Genomic DNA, 21618 nt, shown 5'->3' with positions numbered 1-21618 from the left:
AATGAATTTATCATTATATTTAATTTTATTGTAGGAGAATTATAAAAAAGAGATGATTTCAGTATATGAAACTGATCGGAAAAATCATCTTTTATTTAATGGAGCAGCTCGATGTGTGGTTATAAAAGGAGTTATAAAGGGTAGAATATATGGTGCGCTTGGTGTGCCGAAATCCATGATTAGTACGAGTGCTTCATCATAATCCTATACGATGGAGTCAACACTTCCTAACTCATCAATTCAGGCATTGAAAGACAAATAAAGGAAAGAGATGGTCATATTTTATCACTACAACAAGAGATGACTTCAATTAAAAACTTTCTTAGTAATATGGATACCAAGCTTGGGTATCAAATATGGACCAAGGTATGTCGACACCTATGGCTTCATCTATGCCGTCACATATGGCTCCACAGATATATCCCTTGTCTAATCTAGTATATCGACCAAGGCCTCGACCACCGTATACCAGTTCTACCTCATAATGGTCAGCATTGTTTTGGTTCGTTTCCACCATCACCCCCACCACCACATTTATGATAAAATATATTTATTAAATTGTGACTTATCTATTTTGATGTAAGTTTGACAAGATTTAAAAATTTATTATGAAATTTATTTCATTTGACTTATTATTTTTGATAAAATAATTTCTAGTATTAATTTATGTTCTTTGTATATTTAGCTATAATTTTTGAAATAGCTACAAATAATTTAAAAAATTCAATAAATAAAAAAATAATTTAAAAAATTCATGTTAAATCAGCAACAGATTAGCAACAAAATTTCTATTGTTAATCAGCAACAAATCAACAATGGATATTCGGTTGCTGATCAACAATGGTCATTAACAATAGAATATTCGTTGCTGATATACATATTCAACAACCAAATTTTAGCAACGAATAATCTGTTGCTAAAAAAATTAGCGACTGATAATCCGTTGCTAAAAAATTAGCATCTATTATTTGCATATGAAATTATCTGTTGCTAATTCTGTTGCTGAATTTTATCAGCAACATAGTTTAATATTATCTATAATGGACTAGTTAATTGCTAATAGGCTCATTTTTTATTAGTGTTCTAAAATAATCTTATATTTTTTCTCTATAGTATAGAAGGTTTTAGACTATGTTTGTTTCTCGAAATTCACTTTTTGGAAAATCTCTTTCTAAAGTTTCTTATGTTTGCGTATAGAAGGTTTTAGACTATGTTTGTTTCCCGAAATTCACTTTCTGGAAAATCTCTTTCTAAACTTTCTTATGTTTGCTTATTATTAAAAAAGTTGGTCAACAGAAAATACTTTCTAGTAAAAAAAAAATTTGGCTTGGTTTTCAGGAAAATATTTTCCTGAAAAATTTAGACAAAAAATACTATTTGGAAGTTGTGGAAAAATTTAGAAATGTCATATTATTTGCTGATTATATCAAATTTAGTCCTCAAACTTTTGATTGCTATATATATTTTGTTTTGAATATTTATTTTTCACTTTCATCTTTTAAAATTTAATTTTTATATTAATTTTGATCCTCATTTTTATAATTGTTATTTACTTTTCCCTTATCATTTTTTTATTGAAATTTTTTATGTATCAAATTTGGTCCTCATTTGTTTTATTGTTACTTATTTTATTTGAAATAATTTATGAAATATTAATTATTATTATTATTTTAATTTCTTCATCTTTTATTTTTTTTAGATTTAATCTCTATTATTTTGATTATTATTTATTTTATTTGAGATAATTTATGAAATTATATTTTTTTTTCAATTTCATTCTCATTCAACCTTTTAATTTGTAAGATTTGTTCCTCGTTATTTTAATAAATTTGAGAAAAATAAAATATTAATAAGTTATTTTTCAGCTCATTTTTCATAACATAACCAAACATTGGAAAGTGTTTTCCAACTTATTTTTCATTACACTGTTAAACATCAGAAAATAATTCACTTACCTGGAATTTACTTTCCAAAAAAACTACTTTCTAGCAAACAAACGGGGCTTTAAGCTTCACACAAAAACATTTCAATTAAAAGATTTTTTAGATCAATTTCTTATTCATCCACAATTTATTTTGATCATGATACTATTTTTGTTAAAAAACTTATGTAGAAGAGTAATTTCTAATAAGATTTTAACTTTAAAAATGAGTGGAATATGTCTACCAACCATGGTTTTAAAACAAATTTACTAACATTTTTAGAGTGACAACTTAACAATCATATTAACTAAAATTAAGATTAATCAAAAGATCTTATCGATAATTCATTGACATTCCAAGGATCTAATTAAGAAAAAACAAGTTGAGGATTATCCTATGGATTGAGGGTTTTTTTTTTTTTTGAGGTTTGACATTAAAATTGACCGTGAGGCGTCGTGTGTCAAGAGAAAATTACATGTCTCCCTGAGTTATTGGTTATCGACCGTCAATGTGAAACATAAATCTCGTATGGGAGGGTGGATGAACTGTCATTAGAGAATCGTTTGACTAAGAACACTACAAAAACACCCACGTTGGCCATGTCAAAGCAAAATTGGGGGTTCGTTGGTACGTAGGAGGCCAACACGATGGATTTTCAATCGCATGTCGACTTCATTTTTGCTGGCCAAAACATGTGCCTAACCCTGAGGTACACACCCTTTAGGCATTTTTTTTAATAATCAGGTCAGGTAAAGGTTTTGGTTTTGGAGAAGAGAGTAGAGTTTAAGATGATCAACCCACGATTTCTGAGCTGAATGACGACTCGAATTAATTTTTTGAGGATCATCACTCTGAATAAACATAGGGTTTTGAATGCACACGCAGTCACACACAAATAACTTGTTTTCCACAGTCTAAGCTTAATTAGGATCTTATCTAATTAATACAAACAGTACTGGAATGCAGAAAACGTTAGTTAAGAAAGCAAGATGGGGATTATGGATACCAACTAAGACCCTATTAATTACATTCTCTCTTGCAAATTTGGCTGGATAGGCTGCACGCGGAATGCGAAAGGCACCTGGGAATTATAGTCTCTCACCCTTTGTTGATGATAAGCATTTTCCATCTCCATTGCATTCTCTCCCATAGCCATCTCTTGTTGCTGCTGCAAATACATATAGATAAAGAGAATATGTGTTGACAAACTTAATACATACATACATATATATATTCACAGTAAGATTGAGAACCGGACGGGGTCGTCATGATCTACTTAATTGTTTGATGGGATGACACAAACCAATTAATCAAGATATATATATGGATTGATTTTAACAATTTTATTTTATTTTTCATTTTGTGGTATCAGGATACATACTCGAGTTCAGTAACAAAATTTACTTTTATTAACAAAGATGAATTAAGAGGGCCTGCCACCCGTGAGGATATATTTTTTTGCTTTTTTCTTCTTACTGTTGTACGCACTTGATTTTCTGTTAGAGCTTTCTTTTAGCTTTTTGGATATACAATTAGTTGGTTCTTGAACATTAGTATGGTGCATGGCATAGCCAATTCTCCATGCATGAAACACACAAGCACACATAAAGTTCAGAGTGAAGGTGATAGCTAATTATACCAGAACGAACTGGAGGCGCTTGAACTCCTCATCCAACATCTTTTCCTGAAAATTTTCAGTAAGAAGGAAAATAGTTAGACATAAAGCAGGAATTTCACTAGTTTTATTCTGGGAAAAATAAGAGAAGCGAAGATGATAAGAAGAGGCAAACAAAATCGAAGCAATAATATCCTGTAAGTCACGATATGAAGAAACAGTTTGTAATCTACATACATTTTGCTCCAACATGCTGTGGTACTCCATCTGCCGAAAGGAAATCCAAAAATGAACATTAAAAAAAAAGGGAGTTCAGAAAGATTAATCCTTACATATATATATATATATATATGTATGTATGTATGTATGGATGTATGCGTGTATGTCAGGATCGCTTCTAATTAGCAAACAAATATAAACATTTTTGTTACTATAAAATATTGTACTGGCCTGCTTTTTACGGACAGCGGCAAGGCCAGCATCGAGGGCTTCCTCTATGGCCATCAACTCTGTGTGGTGCAAGGATGAGATATCTTCCCCTTTCAGGTGCCTGGAAACTCACATATTTTGACATGATCAAAGTGAGAGACAGAAAGAGAAATCAAGGATCATAGAGAGAGGAAGGAAGGATATTTTACCTCAGCTCAATCTGCATGCTGTCATTCTCTTTCTTGATTCTGTCAATCTCTTTGCTGAGGTTCTGTTTTTTTTTTTTGATATATATATATATATATAGAAACCCTAAGTGTTAAATTTTTCTTTACCGGCGCATGAACATAAACGATAGAAATTACCGAAAAGAGAGACAGGTAATGAGCAGATCGGCCCACAAAACTTGTATTACATGACAGATAAATGGGTTTATATTCCAAAAAACAAGTGTTCTAGTGGCGTCCCTGTGAAGCCTGTAACGAGGAGTAAATTTGATCAACTGCTTAGATCTATTTCTGGAAACAATTTTCATTTCCTTGTGGTCTAGCTAACACCTTTTTAGTGATCTTTCAATTTTAGCAAGGAAAAGGAAGTCATTGAGAAAACAATTTTTTTCTAGATCTGTTCATAATACTATAGATTTTTAGTTTTCTTTTATAAAAACAATATTATAATAGACTGCAATATCCCTTTTGTAGATCTGTTCATAGAATTCAAAGTTCATGTTTCTTGTCATGATTTTAGCAAAACATATAGACTTCATCTCATTTTCATTGGAATAACATGATGCTTTCGAAGGTAAAAACTATGGACAAAAGGTATTGGATCGGATATTAGGAAGCGGAAAGAGACAGAAGAGGAGAGAAGAGAAGTAAACACCACCTCATGTTTAGCGTCCCACAGCCTCTGACCAGACTGCTTGTGATACTTGTCCAACAGATCGACCACCCTTCACCATTAAAAACATAATTTAACTCAGAGAAAACGTCAAAATTAACAAAAAATATATAAAAAAAAATCAGTAAGAAGTTAACAAAAAAAAAAAAAACAAGAGAGAAAAAACGGGAACCGTAAGATTCACAAAAGACCTAGACAAACGAGGAAGAAACAAACTGGAACTACATACGTAGTGGAAGGGCTGCAGTACTCATGCATCCTTCCAGAACTAGCAAAGATGACAAGAGAAACTTGAGCATCGCATAAAACTGTGATCTCTTTAGCTTTTTTTATAATCCCATTTTTCCTCTTAGAGTAGGTCACCTGCCTGTTGCTCGCGTTCTCAATCCTCTTGATCTCAATCTTACCTCTCCCCATTTCGCACCACCACACACAGAGAAGTCCTTTCTCTTTGTTTCTTTTTCTTGATTTGAAATTGAAGGTGTGAGGAGGTAGAGGTAGAGCTAGGAGTTAAAGAGAGATCACAGAAATAAGGCAAAGCAATAGAGGAGCTTACTATTACGAGTTAGAGGATACAAGACTTTCGAGTGGCACAAAGGGAGAACCAGGTAAGGGTTTGTTTGTGGGTAGTTGACAAAACCAAGCCATCTGCTTTTATCTGGTGTTTGATCTGGCTTTGGTAGTTTTATTTCACCTTGTTAACCATTGGTTCCTTTTCTTCCTCCTGTGGAGATGACTGATATTAATTGTTGCTTAGGGTTTTAATTTAGAAATCTGGACAAGACTTCTACATAGACTAGGTTGTGTCTGATACGTAAAATGAAGGCGCACATGTCTTACGTCCTGGATATATAGGTGCCCTAGCATAGATATGGTCTTGATGTTCAAAAACAAAGCAAGTCCATGGCCTTGAGGTATGATGGTCATGTCTAGGTTTGAGGGATGAAAATACGTAGTAGTTGTTAAATAATGATCAAACCTTAACCATCAAATCGAAAAATTCAGTCATAGGGTCTCATCTCCATAGATTTCATGCCACGAGATAAGGAATATGGCAAAAAAGGTTTCGAAGCTTTCTTACGTGCCCCATTGCAGATGAAAAATGGATTTCAGGCTCCAAGGCTGTGAGTGAACTTTCACATTTTGTACTCGAAGTAAATCGAACACGCTGCAGGTTGCGTCTCTTTACTTTGGAGCCATCGGACCATAGAGGTGCCTTTCAGGAATCTAAAAGAATTTAAGTTTATTATCATTTTCTTTTCTTTTATATATATATATATATATATATAACAAATATACTTAGAAAAAAAATTAAACATCTTGTAGGTAGTTTGAAATTAAAAGTATTTACTTTCCCTGTAATCTCTAGTTGGAACTCTGTGATTATTAACAAGAGATTTATATATGTTTATAATCTAGTAAAAAAAATTTATTGTCTTTGATTTAAAGATATTTTGATATTTTTACACAGTTATTTATCATTATAGATTTATTTAGAGGTGTTTTTATCTATTTATATTTTAATACATAGTAAAATAACTAAAATATCTCTAGAATAAAAATAAACTAACATTGCTGGAAAATAGTATTTTAGTATTTTTCTTTTAACTATAGAGTAGAATTACACAATTATCCTTGAAGTAAAAAAAATCGGCTATGTATACATGGGTATTGGAGTCTTTTCTTTAAGGTTTTTTTTTTGTAATTATTGGGTTGGTCAAAGATAATGAAGTAATTTAATATTTAATTACTATTTTTATGTTCAAAAAAATTATTGGTGCTTGAGAAGTGTCACATATTTTAGGCAGCGCATGAAACATTTCTTGACCGTTAGAAAATTTTCTCTCGCTATCTCATTTTGTTCTCCACCATGTCTTTTTTTTTTTATGGCTAGTATGTGTCATCTAAAAATAATTGATTTATCATTGGTTCTTTTTATTTTTTTACACTTTAATTTCTCTCTTTTACACGAAAAGATGCACTTTGTCTTTATTTTTATTGCTTTTTTAGATTTAATCCTTTTAGTTTTGATTTTTGTTATTTAAATTTTTATTATTTTTTAATTTAATCCTTTAATTCTAATTTTTATATATTTTCCAGTTTGATCTTTTTATTTTTTGTTTTTTGTCAAAATTTATATACTTTCATGAAAAAAAATACGGCCTAGCATGTATATAATTATATATCGTGTGAAATTGGATGACCGCTGTTGGTATGATACCAGTGGATTTTTAAAATTAAATCTTGTTTCAATTTACATACAAATTGACATTAATATACGCTTACAGTGCATGATAAAAGATTTATGTGCACGAACATATATTCATGAGGACTTTTTCGATCCTCCAATTAGTCGGTGTTTGTCTGAAGGGGCTTTTTTTCTTTCTTTTTGCCTTGCACATATATATATTGAACATTTATGTTCTGACTACCATGTTGCTGTGCAGAGGTTTTAAAAACCAAAGCAACTTTGTGATTAGGACTCGCATGGTGGTATGTCGATCGATTATCCTCAACATTTCTTTGATTTGGATTATTAATTAGGTTTTGACTTAGCTAAATAACACACTTGTAATGCTCTCATGAGACTGTGGTTGCTGGAATAAAGCAGATGCATGTATAGCTTCCCTGCTGCCTTGATCAGGTGGCTCCAGATTTTCTCCACGGCTGTACGCTTCCTTTGGATATAGGCAAGTGTTATTCGACGCCGTTCTACTTATATCCGGGCTAATCTTATGCCTAGGCTCCAGATTTTCTCCACGGCTGTACGCTTTTGGATATAGGCAATTATGATTTTTATTATAATTCAAAGTACTAATATCAACAATACTATTATTTGGGGTATAAATATTATCATTTAAATTACAATTGAATTAATAATATTTACAACACAAATTATAATTTATTTAATATTAATTATTTCAACTATAATAAAAATACTAATAATGGATCGAATCCATCTAATCAGTAATGGATCTAAGCGTGTGTGAAAGCTGAAAAAGGCTTAATTTTCTGGTCTGGACAGGATCCTGGTTTGGTAGATTTCAACTTGTCATGAAAAAAATCTGGATGTGAGCAAAGTAATGCTTATCATAAGCTATTTCATAAACGGCAGAATGACAAATTAATAGCACATGATTTATGTAGATGATATGATTATCATAAATAATGATGAGATGGAAAATTTGAAGAATTATTTGACTTCTAATTCTAAATTTGATACGAAGGATTTAGAGGGTTAAGGTATTTTCCATGTATTGAAATGTTTAGTTTTAAATGAGGTATTTCTTTATTACTAAAAAAATATATTCTAAATTTATCAAAAAAAACAAGTATGTTCATCTTTTTTTTTTTAAGATACATATAACAACTGGTTGAATGAGAGATATAGGAATGATCCTTCGACCCGTCAGGATCTTAATCCAGAATTATGATCGGAGGCAAGATCATCCAAACCTAATAAAAATTGAGTGTACTGTCTCTCTAATACTACGATTGAGGACTTGTGAACGACTTATAGTGTTTTAACTATTAGATACTCGTAATTAGTTTTGAGCACTCAAACTTCAAAATTTGAGGTGATTTTAAATCAACAAGTTGAAGCTCGGGCGGCCTATATTACTGCTCAAATAAAACAAATCACTGCTAAGATGCTTGAATTCCACCGATTGTATATGGAGTTGAAATTACAAATAAGTGGTGCATGTACTTCTCTTTATTGGTCTCATGGTCCTAACGAAGACCTACTTTCTTCTCTTCTATCTATGCCTTTATTCTAAATTAATTTTATCTAAACTTATAAATGTTTAAATTTGTAATAAATATTTGATTTTTATATTGATTTATTTTAATTATTTTATATTTTTGTTTAATATTTTTAAATAATTACTAACGGTGTTAACAACGGGCTAAGTCTATTTGTATATTTCAGAGAGTTGGAAAAGAATTATTACAAGTGTTATTGCCATTGTTTAATCACCAACAAAATTATATACAATTTTTTTTATTGGTTATATGTTAAATTCATCAATGGAAATACTAGTGAATAAAAAAATCACCGATGGAATTACTTATGGTATTTTTGTTGGTGATATGTCATATCCATCGATGAAAATACTGACGGACTACAAAGAATAATTTTTTAATGTGTTTTTTTGTTAATAAATTTATCGATAATTTTATTATTGACAAACTCACCAATATACATAATCATTGAAGATAGTTTTTCTGATGAAGTACTTTTGTTCATGAGCCCATCGGTAAATTTTATGTCAACTGACTAAGACTATAAATATCAATATAATATTCCATCGATAAATTTAAAATTTTTAATAATAAGTCTCTGTAGAAGTCCCTCTCCTTCCCAACCTATGAGTCTTTCACTTCTCACATCATCACATGATTTTCTTCCCTCCACCAAAACACACCCAACAACACCGTCATCACTAATACTACGATTGAGGACTGTTTTTATAGAAATCAGGTGTATTGTCTTTCTAACACTATAATTTAGGACTTGCGAATAGCTTATAGTGTTTCAACTATTAGATACTTGCAATTGGTTTTGAGCACTCAAACATAAGAGTTTAAGGTGATTTTAAACCAACGAGTTGAAACTTGGGCAGCCTATATTACTGCTCAAACAGAATGACTCACTGCTAAGATGCTCAAACTTCACTAATTGTACATGGAGTTGAAATCACAAATAGGTGGTACATGCGCTTCTTTTTATTGGTCTTATGGTCCCAACAAAGACCTGCTTCCTTTCTTTCCATCGACGCCTTTGTTCTAAATTAATTTTATTTGGACTTATAAATGTTTAAAATTATAATAAGTATTTAAATATTACTTTATTTTAATTATTTTATACTTTTGTTTATTATATTACTTTATTTTAATTATTTTATACTTTTTTTTATTTTTTTAAAAACTATTTTTAAATAATTACTAAAGATGCTAACAATAGACTAAGTTTGTTGGTATATTTCAGAGAGTTGGAAAAAAAATTATTGCAAATATTACTGCCACTGTTTAATCACCGATAGAATTATACACGTACAATTTTTATTAGTTATATATCAAATTCATCAAGGGAAATACTGATGAATAAAAAAATCACTGATGGAATTACATATGATGTTTTTTATCGGTGATATGTCCTATTCATCGATGAATATACCGACAAACTGAAGATGATAATTTTTTTATGTGTTTTTTCATCAATAAATCCATTGGTAATTTTATTACCTATAAACCATAATCACTGATGATAGTTTTTCTAATGAAGTATTTTTATTCGTGAGCCCATCAGTAAATTTCATATCAATAAATTGAGAGTATAAATACCAACAAAATATTTAATCGATAAATTTAAAAAATTTGGTAGTATATCACAATAGAAGTCTCTTTCCTTCCCAACCTACAAGTCTTTCACTTCTCACATCATCAATAATTTTTTTCCCTCTACCAAAACACACCTAGCAACATTGGCATCACTAACCAATAATGACATCATTAGTAGCGATAAATATTACATGAATAGAGGAAGAAAACAAAAAATATCAAACATTTCCCTTCACCAATCTCTTTCTTTAGGTGACAGTGCACTTCATCGCTAGTGTAGAAAGGAAGAGGAGGAGGAGAAGGTACACCTGATCTAGCGTGTCACTTGCCCCAGCTTTTATCGGCACATGAATCCACACATCACAATATGTCCATACATTAGGGCATGCAAGCCACGTGTTGCCACTATTTCAACTACTTTCTAGAACATTTTATAGGTAAAAATAACTTTTCTAGCCTATTTATCATTATAATATATTATCTAAATTTTACGCAAAACATTTGAAGTGTAGAGATTTATACTGATATGTGACAATTTTGTAGCATGAAGCTGTAAATGATTTATTTTTCAAGGTAGAATAAGATTGTAATCAATATCCCATAATAAGTTGGGAGGATGAGTTGCAATTGATTTATTTTATGCATAATCATTTGATTTCAATGTGAGATTTATATGTGTTAACCATGTACATATATTTATTTATCCATGATGTTGATTTTGGTTTGTTTTTGTTATGTTATGTATTAATGATTTTGTGTTTTTATTTTTTGAGATACCCTTGTTTTGAGTTAATTTGAGATGAATCAATTCAATTATGTGTATGCCCATTGAATATATTAATTTGAGATGAATCAATTCAATTATGTATATGCCCATTGAATATAAATAGTAATAGTGACTTATAAGTTTATTTCAATCAATATAATTTTAAATGAATTTATACCCATCAAATGATCATTATCCTAGATACAATGTTTATATTTTAAAAGTAATAATTAATATATCTTGATCTAGTTATATATGGTTTTAATATTTTTTTTTAATTTTTTTTATTAATAATCTAAGTTCTATCTCCTGCTTATCAGATTTACATCTCATTTGAAAAAGAGTCTTTATTAAATCTTATGATTCGAAGGAGATTAGCATTCTCTAGCATGGAAAGATAAGATATTCTGTCAATATATTATAGAAGTGGAATCTATCCCTCTATTATTGGTTGATTCTATTATTGGTTAATTGATGATTGATGATTGATGACTTGAGATATTTTCTATAAATGAGCAATAACAACAATCCTATAGAATTTGATTTGACTTCCATGAATGAATTAGAAGTAACTTGGAAATTATTTTATTATTATTATTGTTATTAATTATTATTTTATTTATTTATTTTTTATTAGCGAATTGTAATTTCCATGGATTTTGAAAATAACAAGGTATTTTTCAATTTCTTGAGTTTAATAAAATTACTATATTCCATGAAAATAAAAATAAAAAAGACGGGTTGAGGACATTAATTAACAAACTCAGTAGGTTCACGGGGTTTTATTTGTTTTCAAACATTAGAGTAAAATATGATTTTTTTGGCATTTCATCAAGTTAATATTCACCATGCTTTCATCTTCAAACACCTCAAAAACATAATAGGTGATGTGCCATTTATTACTTTTTTTTCTTTACAAAATAAAAAAAAATATAAAACCCCCACAAAATAAAATCAATGTATTAAAAAAATCAAAGAGAAAAAAAAAAATCAGTGTAATGTGAATATATGATGGCGAAAAAGTTGAAAAGAATTCTTTTCTAATTTTATTTCATTAGATATTTGAATTGTTGCTAGCTAAAAACATTTTGGTTTTTCTTTTAAAAAAAATAGCTATAACAATTGTTGCTAGCTAAAAACATTTTGGTTTTTTTTTAAAAAAATAGCTATAACAAAATATACAATTTAATATATATGTGCAAGCAATTAATAACTAAAGATATATTCAAAGTGTTAAAATATAATTATTTTTCTAAAAATAATGTTAAAATATAGTACATGAAATGCAAGGGAAAAAGACTAATTAAGGCATCATTTAATTATTTTTTATACTGCAATAACTAATTAAATAGTTTTTAGGAATTATAAAAATTAAATTATAAATAAATCTTACTTCCATATTATCTATTAATGAATAATTTATTTAATTTTGATTTCACAAGCACACTGACTTGGCTTTTATTTTATTTAATTTTAACTTTCAAAATTAAATTTTTATTTAGTTAATTTTTTAATTTTATCATCCAATATTTATTTGGTTTTAAGTTAGTTTTTTATATAACTATATCATAAAATTATTTTTAATTAAATGGAGTGCATAACCCTATCCATAAGTTTAATAAATTAATATAAGTTGAATAAAGTATATATAATATATAATTGTTTTAATATTTTTTAAAAAATAATTTCAATTTTTTTGTTTAAAAATATTTTAATATAACTTTTAGTATACAACTACAAATAATCTAGAGCTTATTTTTTAGTATTATAGAAATTAGTTTTTAAAGTGTTTTTTATTTAAATATGTTAAAATAATATTTTTTATTTTTGATATAAATACATTAAAATAATAAAAAATACAAAAAAAATTAATTCAATATTAAAAAAATTCAAAAATTTTAATTAGCATGACGCAATGAAAAATGATGTTTTAATCAAATCACTAAAGACACTACGGCAGCAAACTTTCTTTGCCTTTTTATTTCCCTAAACTTGCTTTCGCGTCAAATATTTTTTTTTAACTCTTGAGGTCTAATTCACGGAAATTACAGCATAGTGATAAAATTGAATAATTGTAAGAAAAATAAAAATGGGTAAGTTTAAGGTTTTGCCTTTTGAGCATGAAGAGCCCGTTTGGCTCTACGGCTGTGATTGTATTTTTATTTAAAATACAGTTGTAGCTGTTTTGTTAGAAAAAATGAAAATATACTATTTATTGTCTCATATATCTTTTTTGCACTTTTGAGCATGAAGAGCCCGTTTGGCTCTGTGGCTGCGGTTTTATTTTTATTTAAAATAAAATTTAAAAAGTAAATTTTTTTTTTATTGTTTATGCAATTGCACTGTTTATTAAACAGTGCAAGAACAGTGCATAGTGGTGCACTGTTAACTATTTTTAGTGAACAGTGCAATATATCTTTTTTGCATTGAAAACATAAAATTTAAAAAGTAAGAATTACTTATTTTTTTTATTGTTTATGCAATTTTCTTGCATTGTTAACTGCGTGGATACTGTATATATATATATATTAATGATAATATTTTATCTAATTTTATTATACGTTAAAAAATTATAAAAATTATAGTTATTGTTGGATGTATATAATAATAATAATTAAATTCATAATATTAAATTAAAAATCATTAATATTAATATATATATTTTTAAATTATTTTATAACCTAATTATTTTATTTTCTCTTTTCACTTTTCTTGTATTTTTAATTAAATATATTAAATTATTTTTTCTTCCATCTTAATTTCAATTATAATTTTAATTAAATATTTATTTTTTTAAACTAACTTCAACTAAAAATAATTTTTATAAAATAATTTTTTTAAAATTATAATTATAATAATTAACACAATACCAAACATACTTAAAGTATTATAACTATAATAATTAACACAATACCAAATATACTTGAACTTTAGTGTACGAGCGGTCCGCTTCAAGTCATCGCAGTGGACCTGTCAGAATTGAAGACAAATAACCGCCCTCTTATCATTTCCGGGTCGGGCTAAATTGTCAAAACGGGCCATGACCCGCCCTTTCCCTCCCCCGATTTTTCTCGGGAAAGAAAACGCAAGAAAATTACAAAAACATAAAATATTTCACTTTTCCAGTTAAACCCCACAAAACCGTTTCGGCATCCCGCCCAGCTATTCTCCTCCTTCTTCCTACAACATCTCCTCCTAGGGTTTCTTTTCCTCCTCCATGTTTCCCGAGTCTTGAATTGTCCGATTCCCACTCAAATCTCATACCCTAGAATTCTGACCCGACCTTGCACTGTCTCGATGGAGGAAGGGAGCAGCCGTGGCGGAGGAGAATCGTCATCTTCAAGGTTAACGCCGTCGTATGTGAAATTAGGAGACAGGCAAATATTCACTGTGGAGCTCCGACCCGGAGAGACAACATTCGTGTCATGGAAAAAGCTTATGAAAGACGCCAACAAGGTCAATAGTGGATCCGCACCCGCCGCACCCGCCGCACCAGACCCGCCTCCCGTTAACGCTCACCCTAACCTCGAGTCTCGAATTGCCCCTGTAAGCTCCCTTCCATTTCCAATACTCAATCACTTAGAACTATATATGTTTATGCCATTGCTTATGTGTGTTTATTCATCTTAATTACTAATTAAATTTGCAATGTATTTGGATAAATTGTAGTTAGCTGGTACCTGGAATTTGTTCTTTATAGTGATTAATTGTTAGATAATTTTGTTTCAGGCACCAGTGACTGAAAATGAAGTGAATGAGGACCCTCCTCCAAATCGTTTCAGTGCGGTAATCGAGAAGATTGAGCGTCTATACACGGTATACTATACTTAGCTCCACATGTGTTATTTCCTTTTTGCTTGTAGTTGAACGTACATAGTCCTCATTAATGTGTGAGGATATAGTCAATGTAAATGGCATTTGATTTGCTAACACGATTTCAATCCCTCACAGGGTAAGGATAGCAGCGACGAGGAGGATCTAATGGATGTTCCTGACGATGATCAGTATGATACAGAAGATTCTTTTATAGATGACGCTGAGCTGGTTGGTACCTTTAACTGTAGTTTGCATCAAATTTCTTTGTCGGTATTTGTGCAGCTGTGTCTTCCAGTACTATCATTGTGTGAAAGTGGTTTTCGAATATGAAGAGGCTTACATTGTTTTTTAAAATATTTCTTCTGCAGGATGAATACTTTGAAGTTGATAATTCAGCAATAAAACATGATGGCTTCTTTGTTAACAGGGGGAAGCTGGAACGCATGTGAGTTACCTCTGAACCTTTTTAGAGCTTGTACTTCAATGATCACAAATTTGTTTTATTGAATAATAGCTCCATCCAATATTGGGTAGAAAATCTCACTGCAACTGGATCTTTTATTTTCTTTTCAAATGAATTATTGTGGTAGAGAGCATCATATGATGCAGGAGTCAAACAATGGAGTAGAGAGGTCTCTGCTCCTTGCAACCAGTGATTGTCACTTACAGAATGTAGACCGTAAAGTTGCCTTTTTTAGAAGCCTCCCCCTTTTCTCTTCCTTCAATTACTCAGTAATAACCTAACGAGGTAGTAGGTATCATATAGCACTGAAGGATATAGAAATGGATTTGTTCGGGGGCATAATTGAATTGGATTTTGATGCAGAAAAATCCTTATTATGCTCAAAACTTGTGCGATGAAGATTTCTCACACCCTCTCACATTTAAGATTGCTGACCCCTTGAAGAGAATATGAAGATCCTGCAGCTTCAATTTGTCAGGACTATTTTAGATGCTTTTAGCACAAATTCTTAGACTGTGCTTTTTTCAAGATACTCCAGATCCAAATTAGGTGTGTTGTAGTGATTTCAGGGTAGTGGAATTAAAAAATTTAAATAAGCGTTGTTGGTGCATAAAGCTTCCACATTCAAAGGATTTTCAGCCTTTTCAGGCTTTCACATGTTAATGACCTTTAAGATAGGAGTAAGAGTTATACAGTTCATTCTGTCAACTGCAAAAATGATTATTAACCATGTGTTGTCTTCTGGTGCTTAAGCTAACCAGTATCTTGGCAATGCTGACTCTGTAACTTCATCTGTGGACTTGGTTGAATATGCTTTCTATGTAATTTATATCTAGGAGAACTCATGTTTATATATATTTTTTTTCCTTTCTTCATCTTGAAAGTGTTTTGCTTTTCTCTTTTCTGATTCCTTTTGTTTCATTTTTTGCAAGAAATGAGCCTCCTGTTGTGCCAAATGAGAAACCAAAGAAAAGGCAAAGAAAAGATTTATTAAAGGCACCTAATGAGTCTGATGATGGTCGCATTTCAAATAAACTTGCAAAGCTGGGAAAGTCAACTGTGGAGAAGTTGGCACTGCCTCCTGGAAAGAACTCTTCAAACCTGTCTCAAAATTTGACTATGATAAGTGAACAATACGAGAATGTAAAGTTCCAGAGTCAATCAAATTCACCTGGAAATTCTTCCAAAAAGAAATCTGCAGAAACTAAAATGAAGTTGGATCCGTCTTTGTCAGTGAGAGGTTCAAATGGTGATGCTTATGCATCCCTGGCGGAAACAAAGGATATTGAAAAGTCAAAGACAGGAGGCCTCCAGCCTAAGAACCTCACAAGCAAACCTAAGGAAGCAAGTGGACTCTCTGATTCTTCAAATCAGAAGTCTCATGAAAAAAGTGCTTATATGCAACCCAAGTTGCAAACTGCAAAAACGGTAAACAATGCTGAAGATCTTGAATCATCAGTTAGATCAAAAGAAAAGAATGGGGTCCGTGAACTTCCTGATCTCAATCTTAATATTTCTGATGGCAAGATTTACACGCAAGCAGCAGTAAGCTGACATTTTTTTATTTTATAATTTCTTTTCCTTTGAGATTTTTTAGCCAAAATTAGTAATATTGGCATTAGCATTTAGCTCTATTTTTAAGATGGATTCAGATAACCATGCATTGCAACTCAGCAAAATCTGGAAATGAAGATCTTGTATCTGTGAATTTACTCGTTAAACTCTTACATGCAGATATAGCTTTGAATCTTCACTGGTGTATTAAACTGTGCCACATGAGTTTCAGAGAGAAATATTTGGAATAATAATAGTTTTTTTATTTTTTTGGAGAGGAGAAGGTATTGTTGGAAAACAGTCTCTAATGCTCGGATGCATGTGCAAATTATTTTAGAACCATTTAGTTTTACTGTATGCTGCCATGATTTCTTGTTCCAGAGAGAGTCTAGTTAAAGGTTTTTATCATGTACTGCATTTCTTTCTTGTCACAGAAACTATAGCATTTTGTATGTTGGTCTGATAACATGTCCATGTTGCTTGTCTTGATCTTGAATGTAAAACTTTGCAGAAAACTTCACATGTCCACAGAAAGGATGGTTCTAGTGTCAGGCCTAAAAGTTCGATGCTAGAAAAGGCTATCAGGGAGTTAGAGAAGATGGTTGCAGAATGTAAGCTCAAAAATACTTGTCACATGTACACTCCCAATGACTATAATATGTGCAAGTTTCTTGCAAATTGAAATGTTCTTCTCTGTGTAAAAAATTACAGCAAGGCCACCTGCTATGGAGAATCAAGAGACTGATACTTCAGCCCAGGCAATTAAAAGGAGATTGCCTACAGAAATAAAGCTGAAGCTTGCCAAAGTTGCCAGACTAGCAGTACTATAATTCTTAACTTTTTAAACACTGTTCATTACATACTCTTTTGCTTTTCTTGTCTTTGATAGTTATACAAGGAGGCAGCAAAGAAATGTAAAATGTTTACTTTCCAATGGTTGCAACAGGCAAGCCAAGGGAAAATGTCAAAAGAGTTACTGAATCGTCTAATGAGTATTCTTGGTCACTTAATTCAGCTCAGGACACTGAAGGTATCTTCTTGTTGAGATTGAAGACATGACTCTTAAATATGGTTGCGTTGCTTCCCTCTTCTCCCCCTCCCTCTCCCAGATTGCAACCGCAATTCTCATCTGTGATATCTCCAAGTAGTTGAGGGAAGTGTTTGGATGATGGTTGTGGTTGCTGCTCCTTGTGGATGTAGTGTTAAGTTGCCTATTTGGTGCTTTAAGTCCTGTCACTCTCTTCTTAGTTTTGAGAAATTCTGAAGAATTGAATCTGGGAAACCAGTTTTAAGTCACCACTTCTCATTGATACATTTCATTTTATTACTACTGAATATAAAATGAACAATTGACCTTTTTAGATCGAAGAAAATTTAATTAGAGATGGAAATGATCAAATCACACAATCACAAGACAATCTTAATCTGAAAGACCACTAACCACAATCACATCACTTAATCTATTGATGTTTGGAAGAGTTTCTGTGGTCATTCAAGCCCTCTATGTTGCCATGATAGCATTATGATAGATTAAATGAAAACATGGTAGTAATTGTTAGTATGAAAATGGATGAAATCTGTATTATCATTGCTGTCTTTACGCGCCTTGGCTTTCAATATCGTTTACAGCTTTTGTGAAAATTTTCTGAGCTTCTCGTTTTTTTTTTTTGCTGCAGAGAAACTTGAAAATAATGATTAACACAGGCTTGTCAGTGAAGCAGGAGAAAGATGATAGGTTTCAACAGATAAAGAAGGAGGTTACGGAGATGATTACGACACGAATCCCTTCTGTGGAGTCTAATGTATGTTGATACATCTCTCTCTCTCTCTCTCTCACACACACACACACACACAAAAAAAAAAAAAACTCAGACTGGCATTCAGAACTGTTGCTTAGGGCCTTCAGGTACAATGCTCTTTTTGCTGGAGATCTATCTAGAAGTCAATGATAGATGAAACTGTTTTTTACATATTTCCCTAGTCATCGTTTCTTTTTTTTTTTTTTTTTAAAGGATGAAACATATTAAATGCTGATTGGTGACATGCTTGTCAAGAATTAATTGAATACTAGCGCTTTTGCATCTGAAATCTTGATATAATTGATTATCAATTAATGATGCCTTTACAGCACCTTATTGATGGAAGTATGAATGTTCCTTGACCATTGCATGCTAACTTCTATTGCTTTTTAAACACTGTAGAATTGATCCAATGATTTCTCAGGCATTAGTTCAGCAAGCTGGAGCATCTGATGATTTTCAAGAAATTGGTTCTGAAGAAAAAGAGGCCCTTAAAAAGAAATTTAGCATGGATGTTCTGTTGGAGGATAAGATTTGTGATCTTTATGACCTTTTTGTTGAGGTACATACCTGCTTGGAATGCCTTAATTTTTTTTTTTTGTGGAAATCTTTTTGTCAATGCATCTCATGCGTTGCTCTGATCTTGATGATTATAGGGATTGGATGAGGATTCAGGTCCACAAGTCAGAAAGTTGTATGTGGAGGTTGTGCTTTCTTTTCCCCTTCTTTTCCCCAAACATGTTTCGTGGTGCTTTCATTTGCCAAAAATATTCTTAGTGCTTTCATATGCCAAATATATTCTTAAAGACAATATCCATTTTCCATAAGTTATTAGCCCTCTACAGCTCTACAATCACCAACTTCTTTGCCCTTCTAGCAATGTTCTCTTGTGCTGATTCTTTTTGTTTATGAAGTCTAATTGAATCTGATTTGGTTTTCTCCAATATGCTTTTCACGGTCTATTTCATCTGTGATTTAGCTTGCACAATTGTGGCCAAGTGGCCTTATGGACAACCATGGTATCAAGCGTGCAATCTGTAGGGCAAAAGAGAGACGAAGGGTTGTATACTGCAGAAATAAGGTATGCAACTTCCTCATATCTAATTCTGCTTCCCCCCATCCCCAACCATCTTGTATTTGAAACATGAAGGTTACTATTTCCTAGATGCTTCTTTTGTTTAAATAATATAACTGTAACTATGTCTTGACAGTCTTAATTTACAATCCTAATCATATAAGGTTGGACTATGCTGTGGTGAATTGTGATTTATGAAGTGGCTGGCATTTGCGGGTCTCAAAAAGTTGTTTAAGTTGATAAAAGATTGCTTGATGTAGACTCAAGCCGGAGATATTTTTTTTGTATAATTACGATTAAAACAGGAGTGTAGTTTTTCTATCAATGGAATATAACATCTACTGTGGTTTGTAGATGTTATAGATTGGAAATAGTGATGCCTGCTGTTTTATTACTGAGAGGACCTTTACTTCTTGTTATAGAAATAATTATTTTTTTAGTTGTCTTTTAGTACCGGTTGGTCATTATGTGAAAAACTCTGAAAGCCCATGCATCTTCTGCTTTCTTTATTTCTTTTTTTGTTGGGATGCTGATGTTGAAATTGATTTGTAAAATTTAGGATCTGGAGAAAATGAAGAGTAAAAAGATGTTGACTCTTAAACAAGAGGAGGTTGTTCGAGCTGAGTCTGGTTTAGTTGCTCAGCCACATGTGCAAGAAAGGGTGGCCATGGAAATGGCTGGTCCTGTTTTGGCTTTAGCTAGTAAGCCAGTTTCCAATTCCACAGCAGCATCTGTTCGGTTACCCAGTCCTTCAACAAACGGTCTTGTTGTGGACAAGCTCAAGGAGAAGCCGAAAGGAAGTTCAAGCAATTCCATGGATGAATCAAAGATGGGTGTTGATGGTGCTCTGACAAAGAAGAAGGTAAAGAGGAAACCAGAACAAGAGTTGGATGAAACACATCTCCGTACAGAGAAGTTGCATCCCCAATCTAGTGGGGAAAGACACAAGTCACATAAGCATGCTTCTGTTCTTCCCCCCCAAAAGTTAAACCTTCCATCAACTGCCCCTTCGAGTTTCGAGCCATCTAGCTGACTTAATAATAGTTCGACTAGGATGTCCACACCAAAAAAGTGATTGTATAACATAAGTCCCTTTTCCTTTGCCTTTGCATTTCTTCACAGCTTCATCAATTCTGACTAGCTGATTGATACCATTTTTGCAATTGAATTGCCTTGTTTGGCGAGTTGTGAATTGGCGTATCATCTCATCTCATCTCATCTCATCTCAGATAAGAGATGCAGATTGCTTGTGCAATATTCCTTGCTTGGAGGCATCGGTTTGAGACTCTCTGTTCTATTTATTGCTTGCTCTTTAGTTTGATCCGCCGCCTTGTTTTTTTGTAGTTGATAGTGGCTTGCAGTGATATCTGATTGTCAGAGCAAACTGTGGTTTAGGCAGATGGATGGAATGAGGCCGTGTTGCTTTCGAGAAAAAAGTCAAATCTCGTTGGTTTTCTGCTTTAGAACTGAAACGGAGACTTGGAAACAGGCCGTGGTGATGAGTTCATACCACAGAGAGCTGAGCCTTGGTAATGAGATGTAAAAGTCCCAAGGCAAAATTCGCTGACAGGACAGCCCCTTTGGATCCAATAAACAGACCATTAAGCAACCAAGAAAAAAGTCAAAACAGGAAATCATGTAAGACATGTCGCTCTTTTGAGGATAGAGCGACGTGCAGTTTTTGTGGACAGTACTCTCTTATAAATAAGAGCAAGCAAACGACATCACATGCTTTTCTTCAGGAAATGAAACGACACGGGTTTTCCAAGATATCAAAAAGCGACTTACCATCGGAGGGTTGAAGCATGCATTACAGGGACATCAATGATCGGAAACGCAGTGAAGATATTATTTTTTACGTAAAAATATATTAAAATAATAAAATAATATATTAAAATAATTAAAAATATAAAGAATATTAATTTAAAATAAAAAA

At 31.8% G+C, this 21618-nt stretch overlaps 2 protein-coding genes across 4 annotated transcripts; one reads left to right on the top strand and one right to left on the bottom strand.

Moving 5' to 3' along the window:
- Positions 1 to 2776: 2776 nt before the first annotated feature.
- Positions 2777 to 5595, bottom strand: LOC105109417 (floral homeotic protein PMADS 2-like). Of its 2 annotated transcripts, none has more exons than XM_011004137.1 (7): positions 5096 to 5595; positions 4852 to 4918; positions 4176 to 4237; positions 3988 to 4087; positions 3775 to 3804; positions 3562 to 3606; positions 2777 to 3087 (listed from the first exon to the last, which is right to left on the bottom strand). In XM_011004137.1, exons 1-7 carry the CDS (start codon positions 5281 to 5283, stop codon positions 2947 to 2949), a joined length of 633 nt encoding a protein of 210 aa, XP_011002439.1. In that variant the 5' UTR covers positions 5284 to 5595; the 3' UTR covers positions 2777 to 2946. The 2 variants fall into 2 exon arrangements, with proteins under 2 accessions (XP_011002439.1, XP_011002438.1); XM_011004136.1 differs by having other exon boundaries at positions 2777 to 3090; positions 5096 to 5590.
- An 8366-nt stretch (positions 5596 to 13961) lies between these two features.
- Positions 13962 to 20979, top strand: LOC105109416 (wound-responsive family protein). 2 transcript variants are annotated; one of them, XM_011004135.1, is made up of 13 exons: positions 13962 to 14521; positions 14705 to 14791; positions 14927 to 15019; positions 15160 to 15236; positions 16187 to 16736; positions 17320 to 17419; positions 17520 to 17629; positions 17755 to 17838; positions 18485 to 18610; positions 19032 to 19169; positions 19264 to 19311; positions 19587 to 19688; positions 20242 to 20979. In XM_011004135.1, exons 1-13 carry the CDS (start codon positions 14273 to 14275, stop codon positions 20713 to 20715), a joined length of 2238 nt encoding a protein of 745 aa, XP_011002437.1. In that variant the 5' UTR covers positions 13962 to 14272; the 3' UTR covers positions 20716 to 20979. The 2 variants fall into 2 exon arrangements, with proteins under 2 accessions (XP_011002437.1, XP_011002436.1); XM_011004134.1 differs by having other exon boundaries at positions 13963 to 14521; positions 16187 to 16799.
- The last annotated feature ends 639 nt before the right edge of the window (positions 20980 to 21618 follow it).

The sequence above is a fragment of the Populus euphratica genome, unplaced genomic scaffold (genome assembly GCF_000495115.2).
Source record: "Populus euphratica unplaced genomic scaffold, PopEup_1.0 scaffold214.1, whole genome shotgun sequence".
In the NCBI taxonomy this organism is placed as follows: Eukaryota; Viridiplantae; Streptophyta; class Magnoliopsida; order Malpighiales; family Salicaceae; genus Populus; species Populus euphratica.
This window is presented reverse-complemented; position numbering and strand designations above follow the sequence as displayed.